This window comes from Camelus ferus, chromosome 9 (assembly GCF_009834535.1).
Source record: "Camelus ferus isolate YT-003-E chromosome 9, BCGSAC_Cfer_1.0, whole genome shotgun sequence".
Classification (NCBI taxonomy): Eukaryota; Metazoa; Chordata; class Mammalia; order Artiodactyla; family Camelidae; genus Camelus; species Camelus ferus.
The window spans coordinates 76426031-76450934 of NC_045704.1; the positions used below are offsets into that span (position 1 = coordinate 76426031).

General features: G+C 41.4%; 1 protein-coding gene across 1 annotated transcript in view; it reads right to left on the reverse strand.

Annotated features, from left to right (window-relative positions):
- VAV3 (vav guanine nucleotide exchange factor 3) overlaps positions 1–24904 on the reverse strand; it is a 335055-nt gene that overhangs the window by 55380 nt on the left and 254771 nt on the right. Inside the window, 1 exon segment of the mRNA XM_006179926.3 lies at positions 9015–9151. Coding sequence (XP_006179988.1) covers positions 9015–9151 — 137 coding nt within the window.

The window sequence follows — 24904 nt, forward strand, 5'->3', positions numbered from 1 at the left end:
ACAGCTTTAAAGCACTGCAAGGTCTGAAGTGCCCTTTGAATCAGAGAAAACAATTATATCAACTTCCATATGAAGGCTGTGGGAAGTATATTTCCATTGTATACGATTCTCCGAAAACGTACCCTTTTATTTGGTAACTATCGAAGCCAAAGCACTGAGTTCACTGTAACACCATGTTTTGCAGCTGAGTTTAATAAATTGGTTTGTAATAAATGACCAATCAGCAAGCTGGGGATAATGAAATAACTACTTACCAGCTGGATCTTAGAATCTTACCAACTGGATCAGCAACCAATAGCTCACATCGCATTTAGCTGGGATTCTATACAAGCTACTCACAACTGGGCTCAAACCAGACTAATGGTATCCTAATCTCTGGAAGTGGGACTGTGTGCTGACATTTTTACAAAGCCCCCCCCCTCACCCACCAGGTGACTCAGCCAGGGTTGTGAGCTCGGCTCTGGTCCAGCCCCTGTCTTGTAACAAGTGGAGAAATTAAGCCGCACAGTGATGAAGTGGCTTGACCCAGGACATAAAGCTTTCTGGCTGGAGATGCATGCCTTGAATCCAGGTTTTCACATTCTGTCACTGCTCCTTAGCATCTGTTTGCTAGAAGTCCTGGGACTGGCTTAGAGGTACCCACCCCCACCCCAACACAACTCTGACCCATGCTCTGTCCCTGTCAGAAATACTAGATTTGTAAAGTATCTCTGAACATTTGGACAAATGGCTAGCTGCCACCAAGCATGAATGATCCTTCTAGAGACAGGAAACCTAATGTCAAACCAACGACTGGAACTGATAACTGGAGTGTGAGCTACATCTGAGGAGTGCGGACACGCTGACACCCAATACACACCAGCTGATCTGAACTAACTGCTAATTGTTATTCTCTGTTCTGGACATCAGCCCTTCTTGCTCCTCTCACATATCCCCCCTGGACAGTGATGCACGTGCGTTTTGTCATCCAGTGGTTCCCATCTCTCCTGAGAGTCTCCAAAGCCATCATGCCATCACACGAGGAGCACCTCATGCTTCCAGGCTGCTGAGAGGAAATGACTGATACTAATGTCTTGCTTGTTGTCTGCAGAGACTAGAAGGCAGTACAGTTTGGTAAAAGAGTGCTGGGGCTTCCTGATCGTCACTCCATCCTGACAAGTAAAAAGCCGAATGGGCTGAAAAGTCAACAACTTTTCTTGGATCTATAGAGAGGCGGACCCGGGACAAAGCTCAGCCCCCAAGACTAGAGGGACAGACAGGCAAACACAGGGGGCCCAGATTACAGGAGAGGCTCCCCAGCAGAAGCTACCCCAAGACGCAGTGCCAGAGCCAGAGGGGGCAGGACACCCCGCGCTGTAATCGGCAAGTTGCTGGTGGCTCAGTGTCGACAATCGTAAGGGTTAAAAACTCCAGGAGCCCAGTCACTGGGGGCCCTCATCATATTCTAAGACTTATGTTAAAGAGCTGGACCAGATTCCCCCTCGAAATATGGGAGAAAAATCCCTTGCGCCTTCAGGCAGAGGGAGGGCACAAGGCTGGTCCTCAGGGGGAGCTGGTTAACAGAGCACAGCCTGTTAGAAAAATACTCACCTCCAGCCCTGTCTCGCCATCCCGTCCCACCTTAGAGGGGAGAAGGAAAACTGAGAAACACGTGTGACGTTCACTGTCCAGAGGCACAGGCTCCCTAGAACCTGAGACCTAATCACAGGACTGAGGAACACCCCGTCCCCACGCCCTACAGCGACACTAAATGCTTATTTACTCAGCATATCACACCCGGCTACCCGAGAACAAACTTACAAGCCATACCAAAAGGCTCCTTAACCTCACAGTGCCTGAGTTCACTCACTTACAAAACAGGGACAATAAAAGTATGAATTTTATAGGATTTTCATCAGCACGATATGTGTTCATACATGTAAAGTATGCGTAGAAGTCTACCTTGTACATAAAAAATGTATAATGAACATCAGTCATCAGTGCTGTTGTTGTCATTATTACCCCAAGAAAGGAACAAATGAGAGGGACTTCTGTCCACCTGTGCTTGGAAACAGGACTGGGAGTAGGAGGGGAGATGGGACAGGAAAGGCTCCAAGGGAGCTGGAGCCGTGGCAGGAGGGGGGTCACGGAAGGGAGGACACGCACACGCATGTGGGCCCCTGGCAAGAGACGGGGTCAGAGGAGCAGGCAGGGGCTGCGACACGAGCCTCGGGTCCACAGATGCTTCTACTCAGGCCAAGAGATATGAGTCCTGTCTGGGCAGGAGGAAGACACTGGGGGACTTTAACGAGGGATTATGTCATTAGTTGCATCTGAACTTGGCAGTGGTCTGGAAGCTAACAGGCAGACATATTCTGGGGGTGAGGAGACCAGGTGGAAGGTGATCTCAGGTGTCATGTAGTACTTACGAGAGTGGAAACCAGGCAGTGACAGTAGAGGTGGAGAGGACGACGTGAATGACAACTACTCAGAGGAGAAAACGAGCAGCCCGTGATGGTGACTAACAAGACATGGGTGGGGGTGAGAGTCTACAGACGCCAGCTTGGGTGCCGGACGGCGGACGGACTGGATGGTTATGTCACGAGTCGGTAAGGATGCAGAACACCTGAACAATACTGTCAGTTACTTGGACTTAGTTGGCATTTGTAGAACACCCCACCCTAAAAAAGTAGAACACGCATTCTTTTCAAGTGTATGTACACAGAGCACTTATCAAAACAGACCACATTCTGGGCCAGAGAATAATCCTGAAGAAATTTTAAATGATTCAAGTCATACAGACTGTTTTCTCTTACGATATGGAATTAAATAGGAAATTAAAAACAGAAATGTATTCAGGAAATCCCAAATATTTGGAAACTAAATAATGTACTTCTGAATAACCCATAAGGAAATGAAAGGGAATTCAGAAAAGTATTTTGAGCTGACCTAAAATAAAAATACAACATAACAAAATGGGGGGGGGGTGCAGTAAAACAGTGCTTAGAAGTTTATACGGCTAAACGCCAACGTTAGAAAAAGAAAGTTCTCCGATCAATGAGCAAATATTCTGCCTCAAGAAACTAGAAAAGTAAGAGCAAATTAAATCCAAAATAAGGAGAAGAAAGGAAGAAATAACCAGACCAGTTCTAGGTAGTTTTGCTGTAAGTATTTTTGCCACATAACTAATTGGTTGTAAGGCCACTCTGCAGTGAAAGATAAAATAACTAGTTTTTGGTTTGACGGTTTAGCTTCCACTGGTTGAAATGTGTTGGCATTACTTCCAGTCAGCAGCGTTACTGATGGCTTTATCCAGCTGACCGATAAGGATGATTTGCCCCAAGAGTTGGTCTCTTATTTTGAAAAAAACAAAGAGAAAGAGGCTGAGGGCCTCGAAGCTGCAGAGCTGAGGCCATGCTTCCCAGAGAAGTGTGGCTTGTCTATCCACAGACATGGGACAATATACCAAGAACAAACAACAGGGTAGAGGCGTTCACAATGCAACGCACAGCTCAGGTACAAACATGCATCCTAGTATTTGGAAATACTCTCTTATGGGAAGGAAGACATTTTCGCAAAAAAAAAAAAAAAGTGTGATGCCGAACAAGGAGACAAATGAACAAACAAAAAGTAAGAACATGTATAAAACACTATGAACAAAAGACTCGGAAGGCACGTGCTTAGGTACAACCCACAAAATAAACTCACTTATTTGCATGGTACTATCATGAATCAACTGTACACATTTTACTTTTCATTATTTTATCTTTTACGGCAGAATTGCCTTACGGCCAATTAGTTATGAGGCAAAAATGATGGTGGCAAAGATGCTTCAGGAGAACATACCAGACACGAACCAGACCAGAGCAGAAATCAATGAAATGGGAAAGAGAAAAACAATAGAGAGAACCAGCGAAACCAAATGCTGGTTCTATGAAAAGATCAATAAAACCCGTAACAGTCACAGGCCTACCTCATCTTCACTGCACTTCCCTTTATTGTGCTTTGCAGATAACACATTCTTCACAAATGGAAGTTTTTGTGGCAACCCTGTGTCAAACAAGTCTTTCAACGCCATTTTTTCCAACAGTTCATGTCTCTGAGTCACACTTTGTTATTCTCTCAATATTTCAAACTTTTTCGTTATTATTATATGTCTTACAGTGGTCTGTGATCTTCAATGTTACTATGATGACTCACCGAAGGCTCGGATGATGGTTAGCACTTTTTAGCAATAAAGTACTTTTTAATTAAGGTGTGTGTATTTTTTAGGCATTATGCTATTGCACACTCAGTAGACCACAGTTAGTGTAAGTTAGTGTAAGCACTGGGAAACTAAAAAATTTATGTGATTTGCTTTATGGCAGTGGTCTGGAACCAAACCCACAATAATTCCTAGGTACGCCTATAGTTAGATTGACCAGAAAGGAAAAAGAGAAGACACAAATTACCAAGGCCAGAAATGAGAGAGATGACACAACAGATTCCACACACAAACTACCAAAGCTCACTCAGCAAGAAATAGATAAACTGGACAGCCATACACTTACTAAGGAAGTTGAACTTATACTTTAAATAAGTCTTCCTACGAAGGAAACTCCAGGCCTAGAACAGCATCACTGGTAAATTCTACAAATCACTCCAGAAAGAAATAACAAAGCCGATTCTTTCAGAAAATTTAAGAGAAGGGAATAATCCCCAGTTCATTCTTTGAGTATTAAACTATTACCAAACCCAGACAAAGACATTACAAAAAATAATAATAAAACAACAAGAACAAAAAGGACACTATATCATTACCAACTGGGATTTTTCTCAGGGAAGATTAGTTTAACATCTGAAAACCAATGCAATTCACCATATTAACAAATTAAAAAGAAGAATCACAAAATCACTTCAACTGATGCAGAAAGAACACTTGACAAAACTCAACATGCATTACTGACAAAGACTTTCAACGAACTGGGACTAGAAGAGAATGTCCTCAACTTGATAAAGGGTGTTTACGAAAAACTACAGAGAACATCATACCTGATGGTAGAAGACAATGCTTTCCCCCTACGATCAAGAATAAAGCAAGAATGTACTCTTTTACCACCTCCATTCAACATTTTAATGGCGGTCCTGGCCATTGTCACAAGGCAACAAAAAGACAGAACATAGAAGGCACCCAGATTGCAAAGGAAGAAGTAAAACAGGGCTTACTCACTCACAGCACGACTGTCTATATCAAAAATCTGCTGCGATCTATAGAAAAAAGCTACTAGAACTAACATGTGAATTCAACAAGATTTTAGGGTAAATGATCAATTAACAAAAATCAATTATATTTCTACATACTAGCAATAAACATTTAAAATTGAAATTTTGAAACTACTATTTACAGTAGCATCAAAATGAAACATGAAATAACCATAGATAAATACGACAAAGGGTGTGCATGTCTTCCACCCTGACGATGGCAGAACGTTGCTGAGAATTTAAAGACCTAACTACATGCAGAGATACACCATGTTCAGTAGTCAGAAGACTCAATGTTGTTAAAATGTCAGTTCACCCGTATTGATCTAAATTCAACACAGTCCCAATCAAGATCCCAGCAAGCTTTTATTAGTGAAATTGCAGAGATATTCTAAATTTCATAAGAAATGCTAATAAGCACCTAAAATAGCCAAAACATCTCTGGGGAAAAAAAAAAAAAACACGTGGAGGACTAACACTAACTGATTTCAAGACTTACTTTTAGCTGCAATAATCAAAATAGCATCAAATTGAGAGAGATCAGTAGAAAAAAGGATCCAGAAACAGACCTACACTGTATACGAAAAGATTATTTTCTACAAAGTGCAAAGGCAATCCGATAGAGAGAGAGTTTGCAATAAACAGTGCTGGAACACACACTGATACCCATAACCAAGAGAGTAATTCTTGCCATATATAAAAAAACAACACAAAATGGATCATAAGCCTAAATGTAAAACCTAAAACTATAAACATTCTAGAAGAAAACACAGTTTTCTTGCCTTGGGGAAAGCACAGATTTCTTAGATACAATGTCAGTGTTATTCACAAAGGAAAAAATCAACAAACTGAACGACATCAAAAGTAAACACTTCAAGCTCTAGGTATCACATAATTAAGACAACAAAAAGGCAAGCCACAGGCCAGGAGAAAATATACGGAAATAATATAATTTATCAAGGACTTGTACCCAAAATATGTAAGAGATTCTCAAAACTCAATAATAAGAAAACAACCCATTAAAAATTTTGACAAAATATCTGAACAAGCACTTCATCAGTGAAGGTCTATAAATGGTAAAGAAGCACAGGAGAAGGTGCTCAGTATCCTTAGTCATTAGGACAATGTAAGTCGGAGCCACGATGAGGCACCACTATACACGTGATGGAGCTGATATATGCAAGAAGACGGACCGCGCCCAGTGTTGCTGAGGACGCGCAGCGCTTAGAACTGGCAGAGCTGTAACATGGTAAAATCGCTTAGAAAAACAGTTTGGTCGTCTCTCAAAAAATTAAACATTTATCTACTTCTGATCTGCCCATTCCCCTTTCAGTATTTAGCTAAAGAAAATGAAAGTGTTTCTATACAAAGATTTATATTTAAATGTTCACAGAAGTGTATTCGTAACAGCCCCAAACTGTAATAACCTGAATGCCCATAAATAGGCTAATGGATAAATAACCTGTGCTAGGTCTATACCTGGAATACTGATTGGCAATAAGAAGAAAGAACTTCTCTTCGCATTATGTCCTCCATGTTTTTTGCAAATGATAGGATTTCCTTCTTTTCTAAGTCTGAATAGTATTCCATTATGTTGTACATCATACTTTCTTGATTTATCCATTCGTCCATTGATGGATATTTAGGTTGCTTCTAAGTCTTGCCTGTACATAAATGAGGAATCTAAACTAGCCAAACCCATAGAAGCAGAGAGGAGAATGGGGGTCTCCAGGGGCAGGGGGAAGAGGGAAATGGGGGAGGTAGCAGTCAGAGGGTACAAGTTTCAGTTATTAAACATGAATGAGTCCTAGAGATCTGCTGTGTAGAGCCTACAGTTTAGTAATGCTGCGTTATACACTTAAAATTTTTCCAAGAGGGTAGATCTTATGTTGAATGTTGTGAATCACAAAAATAAAATAAAAGAAAAAGAGAATAAAATAAAATAAAAAGAAAAGGAGGATGGGAGGAAACTTCTAGAAGTGATAGATATGTTTATGGTATAAATTGTGATGATAGTTTCAAAGATATATACACTTAGCTCTGAACTCATCCAGCTGTATACATCAAACATGCACAGCTTTTTGGATGTCAATCATACCTCAACAAAGTGGTTTAAAAAATAGCATAGAACTATGGTTACACAAAGCAACATGGATTAATCTCAAGATAATTATGTTACGTGAAAGAAGCCATACAAAAAGGAACACACACTACTAGGTGATGTACGATACAAAATTCTGAGAAATGCAAGCTCAGTCTGAAAGCAGCAGAGTGCTGCCTCGGGCGTGGGGAAGGGCAGCAAGCAGGGGCATGAGAGGGAGCTTACAAAGGGGCACGCAAAACCCGGGGGCTGATTTTATCATCTTGATTGCAGCAATGCTTTAACTTACACACACATTTTTCAAAACGTGTGAAATGTCACTGCACTTCAAATATGTGTGGTTGATCATGTGTCTCAAAGGTGTTCTTTTTATTTTTATTTTTAAGTGGCATTGGTCATCCGAGGAGGAGGGGTTTCTGCAGGAGACTGCAGTATGAACAGGGCATAAGGAGGCAGCGACTGAGTGTAGACAAGTCTCCCAGGAAGCTTAGCTGTGGGACTGGGGGAGGGAGAGGGAGACCCACACAGACAGACACAACGTTGAGTTATCTGTGTTTTGAGATGAGAGAAAGAGGAGCCAGTGGAGACAGTGAGATTGAAAACGTAGGGGGTCTGGAGCCAACTGATGAAATGGTGGGAAGGAAAAGCCAAGAAAAAGATGTCTTGAATAAAGGGAAGCACACATGTAGGTATGATCTGTGGCTGGACTGGGAGATGCAGGAATGGACTGAGGAGTTGGTAGAGTTTAAGTCTGCCATTCTCTCTCTTTTTAGGGATGGATGAGGTATGAGAGGAATAGGATGCTTAAGAAGAATGAATGGTGGAGCTTTGGAAAAGCCAGTGTGGTTGGAGATACAGGTTCAACTTAGGAGCATTCGTCTATAACAAGATGGCGGGCAAGAAAATCGCTTTGCGCAAGCAAAAGAGCTGTTGTTTACATGGGTGCACAGCGGGTTACGCCCCCACAGTCCTCTCCTGCTCTCTTAGCCCTAGGAAATTTCACTCTTTCTGTTGTTCCCACCCTTTTTCTCTCAACACACAACAGATTTTCAAAACTCTTTTAAGTTTGTTGGGAAATATTTCTAACATACACATGAAAATACAGAATAATTTAATAAACTGCAATGTTCTACCACCCAGCTTTCTCAAGTCTCAACACTATATCGTATTTACCTTGGTTAACCCAATCCTTGAACCAAACACAGGCTAACGGGACGAGAGAGGTTTCATCACCAGCAAACATCAACATGCTCACTTGCTTTTGGCATTTCATTTATTTCATAGACAACGCCCAGAGCACGTCTGAGAACTTGAGGTGTTACCGTGGGAGGCACAAATCAAGTGTGGCCAGAAATGGCCGCAGGCAAGCTTATGAGGTAGTACCCTGAAGTCAAGTGTTAGTGTGTTAAAGCCATGCAAATTAGGCCAAACCCAAGGTCCCAGGTTTGGAAAAAATACTCTGGGATAGTATGAATTTTTAATATAATTGGTAATTCCAATTCACAGCGCAGACACGATTTTCTTCAGTGTTCTAACACTCATTGCCACTTTTGCGTTGGTAAAATATGAGGATGGTTAACTGAAAACTACTTTTCCCCACATCACGTATTTAAAGACAAGAGCTTTATTCTTTAAGGCGCAACAAATCATCCGTTAAATAAAAAAAAAAAAAAAACCGTAACGTGGACAGTACCTGCCAAAACAGACTGTGCGCATCCCCTTGCAGGAGTTCAACCGTGTCTCCTGCCTGGATGTGCAGCGGGGGCCCTTCGTGAAGAGTGGGGGGTGGCGTTCCAGTATAGTTCCTAATGACCTGCATCTTTGGTAAACCTGCAAATAAGCAACACAACTTTGAGAACTGAGAAAATAATAAAGTGTGAAATCCAAATGTACTTAAAAAAAAAAAAAAACACAGCCATGATGAACATTAAAAAGTTTTAATAGCACCAAGTCTAAGTAAACATCTGAAGTAACTACAATGGAACGCTTTTCAACTTTCTCCTCATTTGAAGTGGTAACGGAGTAAGACACATATTTATCCCCGATCCCTTACATACTCTTCCTCTCCTGTACCATCAATCTCTCCATAGTTGAAAAAATACTTCTCTTTCAGCTGATGTCTGCTTCATGAAAAAGAACACATCACGTACAGTTTAATGGAAAAGAATCAGTTTTTTCATCAACTCTACCCTGTCTGCCTGTTACTTTCCTCTGGGGCATAGGCTGATCTCATCACTGAGGAGGCTCACCCTTCCTGTGCAGGGACCCCGCCATCCAGTGTAAGGCTCATATCTTCAGATTAGCCTTGTAATTCAAATCAAAGAGGTGATGGTGTGCCACCGCAACACTTCAGACATCTGTGCGGGGAAATTCTTCAGGCTCAAATCTAGGCTTGCAGAGCAGACCCAACAAAGGGAGCGTGTGGAAGGAAGCCTGCAGCGTCAGCCCTGCCGGCAATACAGAGCCGGGCCTTTCCGCTGTATTTCGCAGTGAAGGCTCGGGGCCCCTGTTTCACCTTTGAGAACAATGCCCCGCCTGCACGCGGGACTGACCGCATCAGTACTGCTGGCAAACGGACACCCTCAGGGCCGCCTTCTCACTTGGAGGTCAGACTGCTCCCTCCCACAAGAGACGTCGCTCGTGAACATGGTACGTGTTTGCACATTTACAGACGTAAGCCCTTGCTTGTTCCACTTCAAGACTTTTCGCTCTAATCTACACTGAACCCGGTGAAGCTGCAACCGGCTGGAAATGCTGCCCTAAATAGGGGAGGAGGAATGGCGGTCATTCAGGTCTCCACGTCCAAGTCACCTGGAAAGGACCTCGATATCTACAGGAGATGCTCCAGCAAACAGCTGCATAACGTCCTCAAAACCCTTTCTCAGTAAGCCCCCGAGAGGGCGGAAAACAAGCGTGGCCACCAACCCAGCAGGGCTGCTGCCTTAAGTCAGCACTTTATCAACCCGGTCAATCAGGAGGCAGAAGGGCTGAAAAGCCTCGGGCCCTTCACCCCAATTCAAGTGCGGGAATCGCCGAGGCCTGTTACGCGTTGCTACATCCCCCCTTGGCTTCAGTTCTTGTGCCGCGGGACCCCGGAGCGATGGCTTTGATCCCACATCTGTCAGGGAGCGCTTCCACACACAGTGGACTCTGTCTCCTCCAAAAACAACACTCTTCTCACTCAAGTGCTTGTCACTCTCTTACTTAACACGCCGCAGGCGCCTTGAGTAGAGAAAGAGCTTCTTTTACACTTTCTATTAAGATGCTGTTAATTTAAAACGAAACCTCAGTCTCCCGTGCACACGGCAACTGACTGAGAAGTTCACCATACGGACGAGGACACGCTCTACGGTGGAACTTCAGAAGTGAGCCCAGCTGGCACGGCAGCTACTCCGGCGAGGCAGTGAGCCCTGGTTTTACTCAGCACTTCTAGAGCCAGGAAAGCATTCTGCTCAGCAGGCTCCCTTGATAATTTTGTTTTGACGTCAATTCTTAAATAAAGGCTGAAGTCAGGAAAGAGGAGTTTGTGAACCTGAAAGAGCCGATGCGGCCTCACCTCCTGGGGCCAGGTGAGTGCTCAGCAGGGCCCCGGCCTCACTGCACTCGGGTCTGCAGCCGAGACCCACGGGGACAGGCAGAAGCAGCGCCACGTGACAAACGGCAGGAACAGGAGCTCTCTGGCTGCTGACACGCCCGAGTTAGTCACTCCCGGGAGGAAGTGACTGAAAAATGCATAGAGCATCAGGAAGAAAAATTAAGCTGGATGACATTTCACGCCCAAATACAGATTAGGGACTAAAATACAGAACGGCCCAGGCCATGAAGGCTGAGAGGTGTCGGGGCGGAGCAATGCTGCCTTATCTATCTTTTTCGACAGACTAGGATGCCCGTAACACGGGACCTAGTAAAATTATAATATTTAAAACTAAAAATGGTTCCTATGTTAATCTCCTTTGGTCAAGAAATGAGACCTACATGGCAGTCTTAGGATTTACTCTAGACTAAGCAGTCTTCAGACTGGTGGACTCAGTTCTCATAGTCTTGTTGATTCCTGATTTTTTTCATTGACTCTCTATTTCCTGCTGTGACTTTCTTCTCGGTGACGAGCTTCACTTGGGAAGCTGACCTGGCAGCACACTCGCCTAGGGTGTGTTGCTGATCTCATTCCTAAAACAAAACCTCTCTGAACCTTGCCAAGAATTATGGTTGAGCCCAGGTAATGGTCAAAAGAGCAATGCTACTAATCTGAATTCAGTCAAAAATGATTTGTAAAATATGACATTTATTTGGCCCATACTCCTTTTTGTGGAATGAGGTGTGAGTTTATAATAGAATGGAATTTCTATTTTTTGGTCATTTGTTAGGATCACCTTTGGCTGTTACTTCTGATTGGTCAGCATGTCCCATTTCAGGATGATCCGTCCTCAAGACTGAGGGCTACAGAGACCAGAGGACAAGAGGGATGAAGCAACGGCTCAGCGACACGATGAATTCTGACGCTGTGCCCCGTGCCTCTGATGCTTGCATGTGGTAGGAGCTCTACAGCACTGGTGGCATGAATGGTTGCTTTCCAAAAGGCCCCTTTATAGTCCTTCCTTTTATTTAAAAAAAAAAAAAAGACACGGTAACACTGCTAAGAAGGCGAACACAATCACATTAACTGATAGATAAAAATGCATTGAAAATAAGGAGAGAGGCAGCGGGTTAATATTCACGTCAGCACTCAGCCCTAGGGATCACTGCTGACACAGTCTACTGCCACAGCAGGGGTGCACACCTCACAAATGAGATCCAGAATGGAGCAGAAGTTAGATTTACAGATGCTCTTATTTCAAATAGCCATTTAGCGTTGATTTAGGATAAGTTTTCTTCTCCCCTTACAAGATATCCCTGACAGGTTCTAACCTCTGTTTAAAAATGTGCAGGACAGGACATTCCTTACCTGTCCCTATGACAACTCAGTCCTTGTTGCATAGTTTATGAACAAGCTTCATCTGAAACTTACTCAAAACTCTCTCTGGGTAACTTCTATCCACTGCCTGCCTCCTTCCATCTGGAATTATGCTGAAGAAGGCAAACCTCCTTTGTATAGATTAGCCTTTCAGAATTTATCCAGGCTTAAAATCCCTAGTTTCTTATTTTAAAAAAAGATCATATTTTCCTTTGGTGATCCATACTTCAAGGGATGCTGAGATACAAAACAGGGTAACACGAAAAAAGCAGAACTCTACTTCCTGTCATTGACACTGACCAACCGGAAATAAACACCTAAAAGTGACTCTGAAAACTGATTAAAACTTATAAATTCCATTATGTTATAAATTCATAACTCATCCCAGGAAGCTGCTTTTTTCTTCTTGGGTAAATATGGACCCAATAGTTGTTTAGTTTCTTTCTGCTCCAGAACCGCTTTTACAATGGACAGGCTGGTACAGTTAAGTTACAGGGCTGCTCATCGAAACCTGAAAAGTTATACTGCAACCACCTTCAGACAGTAAATGCAAAATAATCATATGTAATTCTAACACATACGGGGGTGGGGGGGCACTGCAGAAGTTCCCAAAACTTTATATAATCAATTATCTTTAACTAAGGGAATATAATTAAAAAGGCTGAGACAAAATTAGATCTCGTGCCAAATGTTGAGTTATTTCAGCCTGTTTTATCCCCTACAACAAATGCTTTGCTGTACAGCTAACTGTATCCTTAATACATTAAGTTGTGGACAAGTGTGCCCTTTAACTTTTGTTCACGTAGCAATTATGCTTAGTCTAAAATCAGACAAGGTCCCCAAGTCATCCTGATGCATGAAGAATGAACAACGAGGAGAATCAGCAATATTAAAATGATGGTTATACTCTAGTAATTGTCATGGGGTTCTGGCTGAATAAAACCGAAGCCAATTTTATTATGTGGAACACCAGAGTTTTCCAAAACAATACAGAAGTGTTTTTTAAAAGGCGATCTGAAGTAAGATTTCCTTTCAGATCTGAATTCAATGTCACTAAGAGTGACAGTATGCCAAGAAATGTTTTTTAATAATGTGCGTTTTTTAAAAAAATTCATTCTAGGTAGAATCATCTTAGAAAGTTTGCCGGATATAAACTATTTCACTGACAATTTTCACATAAACCCTCAATGAACTTACCCTATGGTACCTGTATCAACCGCTGTGGCTTCTAAGAAGAGTGACTGCCGCAGTAGAGGTTAGTATCTATTTACATGCTGCTGTCACGGCCCTAATGCAACGGGCTTCCCTGGGGCGGTAACTTAGAGGAGAGTGCTGTGGACCAGATCAATGGGCTGTCAGCGCTGTGCTGGCCTTTCACCTCTCAGGCCCCATTACAAATGTAAACACAGCCACTTGAAAAAATAGTTCCACAAGATGTCGGAGGATGTGGTTGGTTTATCCCGAGAAACTGATCACAAGCATAACATACTCATTCATTCCTCAAACGTCCCGTGCACCCTGCCAGGGCTGGCCGTGGTGGCTGAGAACAGAGCAAGGCAGGCTTCCTGCCCTCAAAGAGCCTACAGTCCGCTGAACAGGTAGGTGAACTCCAAGACAGCAACGCAGCTGGCGTGGGCTGTTGCCCCGTGGGACCTTTTTCAAAATCTGCCTAGTAACAAAAATTTCAGGGAACTGTTTTGGTGTAAGTCTTCAAGGACCCTAACATATATATTCTGTATTTTCTGCAAGTCTCCTAGGTGTGGTTTCCAAGTCCTCGACAGTTTTGGGAATCACATTCTGGTGGGCACACGAGCAGGCGCCATGACCGACATCTACCACTTCCAAGCTTGCTTTTGAGAAAACTGCAGTGAGAAAAGTGCTGCCTGGCATCTCGCCAACTAAGTCCCCTTTAAGTTGACATCTGAGCCCTTCCTGGTACCAGTTTACGATCCAGCCACCAGTTCTGACGGCCGGGCTGAGCCGACTGGGCAGCTGGCAGGGTCGGTGGCCTGAGACGCCGGGTGCTGGGCCCCGCCCTCCACACCTTCCAGGGCTCTCCCAGCTAGGCAGGGCTCGCTCATTCACTTCCTGCTCCTCACGGAGGAGCAAAAGGAGGCTTACAATGGGAACTATCTGTTACAAGAGAAGCAGACAATTCGGTGGAGAACAAACTGGTCTAAGGAACGAACTGTTCACAACGGGAACACTCCCCATCAATGATTTCGAGAATTTTCACCCAGAGAATCCTACGTTACTTTTATAAACGATGAGTCAGAGGAAGGAGACAGCATGGTCACTGCTCATATGAAAACAAGCTTCAGGGATACTTTCCTCCAGATTATAAACGCTGACTCGTCACTCTTTGGCACCATTTACTGGGAGTACTAGTACGTCAGGGGTGAAAGATGTAATCATGTCTTTTGGAAAAATTTTCCACTTATTAAAAAGATCTCATAGGCCACCAAATATAAAAGAACTACAAAATTTCATGTGTTATTTTTAAAATCCATGCAAATTTAACATTCTGTTCTGTTGAATAAGTATGTTTTATTGAAAAAAAAAATGAGGTTTCTGTAAAATCCCTAAATAAAATCAAAGCTCTAGAAGAATGGGCCACTAGTCAGACCCCTGGAAAACAACCTCTCTTGAGGAAAGGGAGGGGAGCCGTTTGAGGGGTTCGGCCTGAGCTTCTTCAGTATCTTCTTTAAAGATTGAAAAGGAAGATAATTATACAATTTCAAACGAAGCGCACTGTCCACCTAGTTTTACCACCTCATTTTCTACCTTGTAAAAAAAACTCCTAAATTTACCAATTCCCAGTTCAGTCCTTCTGGCCACAGGCTAGTCATTCTCTGCAGAGAATGAGGTCCAGGCAGAGAGAAGATCCCCTGATACCGACTGGTAAGTGTTTGGGGATCACCTGAATCCCTGCTGGGTGTGCCGTGTTATCCTGAGAAGAGGAAAGACTCCTTCAAGTGGGGAGAGATTGAGAGCTCCCCAAGATTAGCTGAGCTCTAGGAGGAAAGCAATAACTCCCACTAGAATATTCTAAAGACAGAGCCTCAAAGCGCCTCAACTAAAAAAAAAAAAAAAAAAAAAAAAAATTACACTTGACAATCTACGGACCTCTAAGTGCCTGACATATCTGTGTGCAGGTCCGTGGATCTGTGGACAAGCGGCCACATGTAGTTCTTTCTACAGAACGTTATCATCACTTAACCCTCATCAGTCTGCTATTTGGACCACACTTGAGTGGATCAGGGATGGCAGTTAAGCCAAAGGTTGCAATGAATAGGCTGAACATGTGAGGCACCAGTGGCTGAGCAGGACGCTTGAAGGGAGATTGTCCAAAAGGGCAGTCCTCACTGGTGGATGAGAAACAAGACAATCCAATTTGCTCCTACAGAACAGGAAAGCAGGAGGCAGACTTGTAAGTCAGGAGGGAACCGTGGTTTCTGACTTCAGAAAAGAAGAGTTGACTGGGATTACTCAGCTTCCAAAACTGTAGGTCCTGAAAGATCCTTATAAAGCCTGCTGTCCTCTCCCCCTTCAGGGAAGGACTCAGATCTGGAGTGACCATTGAGAAGACTTCCTGGGCTGTTTCCTTACCCTCCTAGCTGGAACCCCCACGCCTAAAACTAACGAGCATGCTTCCGTCTTGCAACCAAAATAAACCTTTGACAATCCAGTCCTAAAGGATATCTAACGAATAAGAGAAAGGAAAGATGACTAAGGCACTCTGCAATAACCTGGTCCGATAAGTTCATTCATTTATTGGATGATTATTTACAGACTATCCGTCATGCCCAGGTACTGGTCTGGGCACTGGGACTGAAGCTGTAAATGAGAGTGACATGTGCCTCACTCAGAAAGCTCATATTTCAGTGGAGAACACAAACATAAACATGAAAACAAATGGACAAACATGACAATGTCAGATGGAAGTACTACAAAGAAGAGTTTAGAAAAAGGTAGTGTGCAGGGTTGGGAGGGGAGTCTGTTTCTTTAGGAGAAGGCGATCGGGTCAAGTTTAAGACCTGAGAAGGCAGTAATCACTTGGGGTAAGGGGTGGGGGGCGGGGGGTAGAAGCTGGTAATTTAACAGGCAAGTTGAATGATAAACATGAAGATTCTGAGACTGGAATGAGCCTGACGTCGAGGGACAGAAACATGGCCAGAGGCACTGCATGAAAGCAACTGATAAAATTTAAAACTGGGCATTGTGCTGGGTGGGGTGGGTCAGACAGAGAGGGACAAGTGCTGTGTGATGTCGCTTATATGTGGAATCTAAAAAATACAACAAACTAGTGAATACAACAGGAGAGAGGCAGACTCTGGGACCTAAGGAACCGACTGGTGGTTGCCAGTGGGGAGCTGGGGGGCAATGTAGGGGTGAGGGAGTGGGAGGTTACCAACTGCTGGGTGTAAGATGGGCTCAGGATGTACTGTACAACATGAGGAACACAGCCAACATTTTGCAATAACTGTCAATGAAAAGTAACTTTTAAATTTCGTATTAAAATTTTTAAAATAAAAAAATAAAATAAATTGACATATACTGTCTTGATGGTCTGGTCCATTCCATCACTCCTTTCACACACACACATCTTGTTGAATTATTTGAAATTTATTGAACGAGTCAAGTTCTTATCAACATGCTGCCCCTTCTTCCTGGCATAAACCCAGCTTACACCCCACCTAAGGGGTAAAAAAAAATCTAACTTACTCCTCTCATGTTTTAAGACTTCTGCTAAGAAACCTACTAACATTCTCCTAAACGTGACTTAAGTCCCTGAAACATATGCTCCCTTTGACACTTGTGCTGCTTCAGTACCACTTTTCACGCCAAAATGCTTTATCCAGTGAGTATAAAATGTGCATTCTAGACCACAGGCATCTTTCCATGTACTGTCTTCGCAGAATTTCCATACAGTAGACCGTGACCACCTTGGTGACGAAGGCTGTGTTCCTTATCTCAATGAATTCTTTTGGCAGAAAGGAAAAAGGTAGCTGTCCTTCTCCCCCAGTAGCCACCCTTCCAAATACACACATGCACTTTGACTTCCACCCAAAACACTCTCTAAGTCAACCATTTCTTCCTATCTTTATTTCCACCTCCCATTCCAGCTTTATGACTAAAACTGGCCTTTCCTCATCCACTCTGCCAATGCTTGCCTGCCCTTCACAAAGCCCTGTGAATGCCTTTTAAAAAATGCAAATGATATGGCATTCTCCTGTTTAAAACCCTTCCCACTGCACTGAGAATCAGATCTGACCTTTTCGCCGCAGCCCATAAAACCATGCACTCTCACGCTAGCGATCCTGACTGCGGTGGCGGTTTCACAGGTGGATAAGCATCTATCAGAATTCATCAAATTGCACACCCGAAATACGTGTTGTCTACTGAACAGGAATTATACCACAATAAAGGTGTTTTTTTGAAAAAAAAATCCTGAAATTATAAGTAATCACTCAAATATCTGAGAATTTTATAAAGTAAAAATGTAAAAAAAAAAAAAAAAAGATGCGTTTTCAGGCCCCTGATAACTCTCTAATCTCATTTTGTTCCAGTCTCACGCTTGCACACTGTTTCCCATCACACCGACCTTTCCCTAGTTGCTTAAAGACCCCGAGCAAGTGGGTGCGCAGCCAAGACAATCTACAACACGAACCCCACCTTGTAATTCTATGGTTATTCACTCACTTGTCACCTGCCTCCTCTCCTCTCCGTTCCTATATATTCGTACTGCTGGTTTGTACGAGAAACATTTATTTTCATAATCAAATCTAGCTTTTAATAATAAAAATATTCAGCTTTTATGGGATAAACTACCACTTCATCTTCAGTTCTGACTTGCTTTTAAACTGCACGGAATTATTTGTGCTTTCACCTCTATCAGTGTGCTACCTGTAACTGCAATTTTGCGGGAAATAAAATTGTTTTTAAGGTGAAAAACTGCTAATATATTTCTTGAAAGCTCTTAATAATGACTTTCTTAATAACGTGTCTTCACCCTGCGTATCTTTAAATCAGGTGACCCGCATCATTTATGCAGAATACTTTTTTATTCCTATACACTCAATTGCTTAATCAGCATAAAAATAACAGAAGTTCTAACTCAGAAAGTAGCATATGCTTTCTAAAACAGCCCCCCAACTAGCCACCTCCTTCCACTCTGGGCTCTGTTCCTCTCTTTTCTCTTGACCTCCCTCCCACCTGAGATCCCTTGCTTCAGTCCCAGGGAGCATATTCAGTCGCACGCCCTGAAGACTTAGATGTGTGCAGACACACTTTACTGATTTGTAAGTTAAAATGAAGGGCATATGCAGTTGGTATTCCTGACCGGCAGTTTCAGAGAAAGCAAATGACTCTGGACCATCATTTAGATGTGCTGCTGTTTTTTTTTCGGTTTTTTTTTGTTTGTTTGTTTGTTTTTAAGAGGCCAGGGAGCTCTTAGGTCAGAGACCAACCATCAACCTACCTACACAAAAATGCACATAAATTGAACAATCTCTTTACCCTTCCTATGAACATTCTTCTATAATAAATTTCTGAAATAGGAAAAAGGAAAAAAGCCACCTCCTCTGCATACAAGGGCACTACACCGAAATTACTAATTTGCAAGAATTTCGCACCTGCTAAGTCTTTATAAACTTTCATGAGCTCACTTGTAAACTCTGAGAACGCACAGCTCTCACAGTATCTGACTGGGAATTCGGAGATTTAGTCTCTCCCCAGTTGCTTAGCTTAATTTTGTTTTCCCCTTTAATCTTTTTCTGAAATAAAATGTAATTCAGTTCAGAGAGAACTATTTAGTTACAGTCTTATGGATTCAGATGTGGGCAGGCTGAGTATAAATGTATCCACCTGAAATCAAGTGGATGTGTAACTATTACTCAGTCCCAGCCAGGTTTCCTAGGAGGAAGCTGGCTATGTATCTTCATTTTCATGTGGTACAATTGTTTTTGTTTACGTCATCTTTCACTGGGGCTACAGATCAACAACCAACATCACTACATAATTATGTACGTAAAATGAAAAGAAAACACGGTGTCCTTCTCAGGAACATTCCTCCTTCACACTATGTGTAAGGAGGAGAAGGAGTGATCAGAGAAACCACACTGAGCTGTGTATTCTTTTCTAGCAATGGGTACCCTGTATCCTAGCATGGGATGTGATTCTATCAAAGTAGGGTCTTAGAATAATTCAGCCAAACATATTCATTTACACAGAAACAACTCAATCCCACAGCTTAGAGCCAGCTAACAGCCAAAAATGGTGTTCTTTCCAACAACAATCTGTCACCCAGTGAGGGTGACTAGGAAAAACAAGGGAGGATTATGGAAAGGTCATACATGACTGTTTTAGATTTAAATACTTAATGAATAAATCACTACCTTTTCTAAGAAAGCTGGGAAAGAATCAGTTTCAAAATGTTCCAGTGGTAATGACAGTTTTATAAGCAACAACAGATCCTTCAAACTATCATAGGAAGTTCAGAGAGTCGATTTCAAAATCTCTATACCCCGAGGTTATCATACTGAGAGTATGTATTCTGTCTCCTTCCTATAAATTGATTGGGAATACTAAAAAATTGAGGTATTAGCCTATAAGCTTTTGTCCTCTATAATTTTTCAATTTAAAATATTTCAAGTGCATATAGAATACAGACTTTAGGAACAGTATTTGATTTTTGTGGGCTTTTTTTTTTTTTTTTTTGCTTTCAAGATCTTGATTTTTTTCTCCCTCTCCTATCAATTCAAAAGCTATCACTTCTCTTCCTAGTCTTTTTTTTTCCCCGTGTTCTTACCTTCCTTAAGGTTAACCTTATTCTTTCCCCAAATTTTCAGCTTCCTATCTTTTTTTTTTTTTCCTTCCCCTCCATAAAGAGCTTCTTTCATCAACCTTAAACATCAAAATTATGCTCTGGTGTCAACTTGTTCAATTTTAGCATAATAAGCTATTTAAATAGTTAGCCACAGTTGGTTCTAATCAACTGGAAAACGGCAAAAGTGAAATGAAACCTATATCCTAAGAGTATAATAAAAACATAAAAGTAATAATTATGAAAATACAAACTGTGGACTACAAAGAAAAATGCAAATATTAAAATAATAAGAAACTGTGTCCGCAAATTGTGCGTCATCTGGAAGGCAGTCATGCTTGGTAAAACCAGAATTGTGCACAGAAAAGACATACTGGAAGAGAGTGTTAGTTCTGTCTCACTTCTCAAAAGACCAGAGACACTGAACACAAAGTTCACATGCAACTATGGTTTACAAAAACACCTGCACATAACACATAATATACAAAGATGGCACATAATTCTAAAACCAAACCACTGATTTCTCATGAACTTTATATAGCGTGAAAAACGGCGGATCCTAAGAATGACCTTCTCCTGGGTTCCTGGGCAGAGTCTGAGCATTTCATGTGTTTTTCACTTCTGAGTTAAGACAAACTCCTGCGGAACAATGAACGAAACTTCTCTTTCTTTGCCAATATCCCAGTGTTCACGCCATTATAAAAGTGTGACATATACTGGCTTGAACCTGAGGAACTGGCTGCTGCTGACTGTTTTTGAAGTACCAGAAAGGTAATTTCCTAAAACCTAGCATGTGCAAGGTGATTCTTTCCATGCACAGTTACTGAGTATCTAATATTAATGAAGTTGCAGCAAAAAAGTCTGATGAAGCTCAAACGTGACAAAAAGCAGGCATAATTCTGTGCAGAAAAGAACATTTCATGTAAATTTGTACTTGGGCACTGGCTCTGTGGAGCAACATTAATTAGTAACTCTGTTCAATAAATTCAGTAAACATTTGTGGAGGCCCTCATTTCCAGCTACCTCAGAGCCATAACTCTTTTGAAAAACCTAGTTACAGATTTTGTTTTTCCAGGTTTTAACAGGAAGAATATCCTATTTTGCCCTTTGAAGCTAGAGAGTATAATTTGTGACAGCAGGGTCCCTATTTTTTCTCTAAACTTTTTTTTAACCTCTAGACAGAAAAAGAAATTGCATCTATTACAAAACCACAAAATCAAATTCATTTTTGTCTTTAGAGTAGAGACTTTTTAAATCATTCATCTTTGTTTTATTAACCTCATCCACAGTGCTTGGTATGTGGCAAAACTTGTTAATGAGTGATTTAATTTCCAGGAGAAATTTTTACCTTATGAGAGTTGAGAGTTAATTCTAAAACAAACAAATATGATAAAATCAAATTAATATTTCTTTTTCCTATTATCTTCAAGGATTTGACAATGTATGATATTTGTTTTTAAAATCACTTTAATTTTACTACTAAGGAAATATAACCTGTGGTGATGAATTTCTTTCTGCTTTTTTAGTTATCAAGTTGACTTAAACATCCAAGAAGGCATGGTAAACACAAAGGTTAAAAAAAAAAAAAGGGCAGTATCTACCTGAGCAACTGAAGCAGTACACTCCTTTTGAAACTCTAAGATTTCTTTACAGACTATTTCATCAAACAGATATACTCAGAAGCTACTTCTCCAGCATACCAGTTGTATCAAGCTTTCCACTGGCTTTCAAATTGTTTTTCCTTTTTCTGCCCCTAAATAGAAAGATCCTTAGAGAATATATCTCTGTTTTTGTCACATTTCACCAAGACCAAATAAAATGATCTTGCACAAAAAGGAGAAAGTAAGTTTGAAATGCTTTCAAAAGTTGTAAGTACTTTCCCATGTATATAATACTTTGGAATCTACAGATATTTAAACTATATTCACCTACTAGTTGGTTGACTCCTTGATTTGCTGTTGGCTGTCTCATTTAGTCATGAACATGACTTTCCCTATAGAACTTAACATTCTGTAGGGACAGAGGGGAACATACACCCCTACAAAGAACGACACTGCTGTGTCAGTGATCAGCATGTTGCTATGGAAGTGGTCAGCAAAGCACCAAATCAGGGAGTTCAGAGAAGACCCCAGGGAGGAGCAGACATGAAGCTGAAACTGAAGTATATGCAGACACCAGCCAGACATAGGGGACGGTGTATAACTCACACCGCATTTAAAGAGGCACAAATCTTTATGCTTGAAAGACTTTCTTCAGCAGGACTCGGCACTCCAACTGCATGAGTAAAGACAGGTTGATTCAGAAAATGGCAGAAAAAGGGTTCAAATGGTGGACCATGGAAACGAAGCTGATCAGGCAAGGCAGCAAACACAGGAGAGACTGATGAACAGAAAGACAGCAGACGGGCCAACGAGCAGGAAGTCTCTAAGACTGGGGTGAGAGAACGAGATTCTGAATTTAGTGTTCTAGACACGGGTGATGACCAGGCCCCCGGGGCGGCCGTGGGGATGTCTGGCTGACACACAGCAGAGCCAGAGGTCACTGGAGGTGAAAAAAATCAATGTCAGGTGAAGCGAGGAGGCTCAGGTTTGAATGAGTTATCTACAATGTGAAGTCACCTAGGTTGAAGGCAAAGTGCTCCTTCTGTGTGTGAGAGAGAAAATCGTGGAGGGGAGCCCATGCGAGGGGGCAGGGTGTGTAATGGTCATGAACGCAGGCTCTGTATCAAACAGGTCTAAGGTTGAATGCCATAAACACTTAATTTCCACATCTGCAAAATGGGTATATTAACACTACTACTGATGTTTTTGTGAAACTGTGTATGAGCTTTAGCACACCACCTGCCACATGGTGTGAGTCAATAGATGTTTGACCCTTAACTGGTTCTATGTAACCATTTTTCTGTAAAAAATTATTTACATTAAACTAGTTTACCTAAGTAACTTAGATCCAATAGTTCTATGCCTCAAAATGTTGTAAAAATAAGAAACTATATATATTTAATAATATCAAGCAGTCTTCACACAAAGTACTTTTAGTTTCAATGTAATTACTAAAAAGTATAGTAATGAAAAGTCTGCAGTATTAGTGTAAGAATAAATAGACCAATGGACCAAAGAGCCTAGAAACAAGTCACCTACGTGTCCAGCTGAAAGAAAGATGAAGTGTGAAAAGCAAACCTGTGACAGCTTTTAGAAGACAATAAATTAAACTATCCTTATGATATTAGGTAGAGGAGATGATTTCTTATGCAAGACACAAAAAGCACATGCTAAAAGATCACTAAATTTGTTTCCTTTAAAATTTAAAATGGAAAAAGAGACCACTGAAAAAGCAGATGCATACAATTAATATAACTAAAGGAATAGCATCCTGGATATATAAAACACTCCTAAAATAGAAGAAAAAATATAAACAGCCCCACAAAAAAAAAAAAAAAAAAAAGGAGGGGAGAATATGAAAAGTTAATCCTCAGATATGAAAAACTGAATAAACCTTACACATGTGAAAAGATGCTAATTGTCAGGTATTTATTTCCAGGGGGAAAATTTAAAACAGTGAAATAGCAATCTATACCCTTTATACTGGTAAAAAAAAAATCTTACAAATCAGTAACACTAAGCTTTGTTTAATTTAAGGAACTTTTTGAGCAGGAGTTTACAAATAGCAAAATGTTAAGATCTATTTACTCTTACTAGTAAGCATATCTGCATGTATCATATTATTTTCAGTATGTCTGAAATGCTTCACAGATGTATTTTTAAATTTTACTTAAAGGGCCTTTATCTAATAAATTACTTAAAGAGTTTTAAATGGCCTTAAAAGTAGTTTTTCCTGTATTTATCATGAATGCTACAAGAAACAGAAACAAACAAACCAACCTGTATTTTCAGTGAATGGAAATCAGCAAACAACTTCCTATGCACTGTAACAGTGCTGTTGATATTTGGAACTTTATTCAAATCTTCACCTTTTGGTTATGTCTGAACTTGCTGAATAAGATGCAAAGAATGACAGTTGAAGGCATTAAACTGTTAACAAACGGGAGTTCCTGTTAAATAGAAATTAGCCAAGCTCCTTGCCCCGGGGGCAGCGCCCGTTTCCCTGGTACACACGCTGTCTGCCCGCGACAGCCCTCCAGCAGAGCTCTCAGCGAGGGTCCCCCAAGAGCGGAAGATGAATGAACATCCCTCCTGCATACAGGCTTACCCACCAGCCTCAGAGTAACCTAGCACACATTTTTCCAAGGAAGACAATCATTTCTATTTCTTGAATAATTAATGTAAGACTTTAGCTTATGAAACAAAACAATCTAACAAAAGGTCAGGTCAATACGGTTAGAAAGGTGACATTTCTGAGCAAATTTCACATCTATAAAGTCATGGCCGAAAAATAAGGATTCTTTTTTTTTTTAAGCAGAATTTCAAATTTCCTAGCCTATGTTCTCTTTACTTTCCCTTTCAGGCTACCTCAGGTAGTAATGAGTGTCACAGAGGAGGACGGCCAAGAAAGAATGGTCTTACCCAGGACCTAATCCTTCTCAACATTTTGTCCTTGGACTGGCCTCTGGGCATACATTCTCTTTGACAGCCCAGTGGTTCCTATAACCTTGAGCATGTTACTTTTGATCTCACCATGAAACTGCTCCAGAGGTCACCAAAGTGGCACACAGCTCTAAGAGGCAGCAGAAAACACACAATTCAATGCAAAGATTGGGACAAAATGTTTTCTGGGATTCACAGCATGCATCCTATGATGAAAGGCCTATTAACTGTGAGCATGAAAACAGAGCTGAAAATTAAAACAG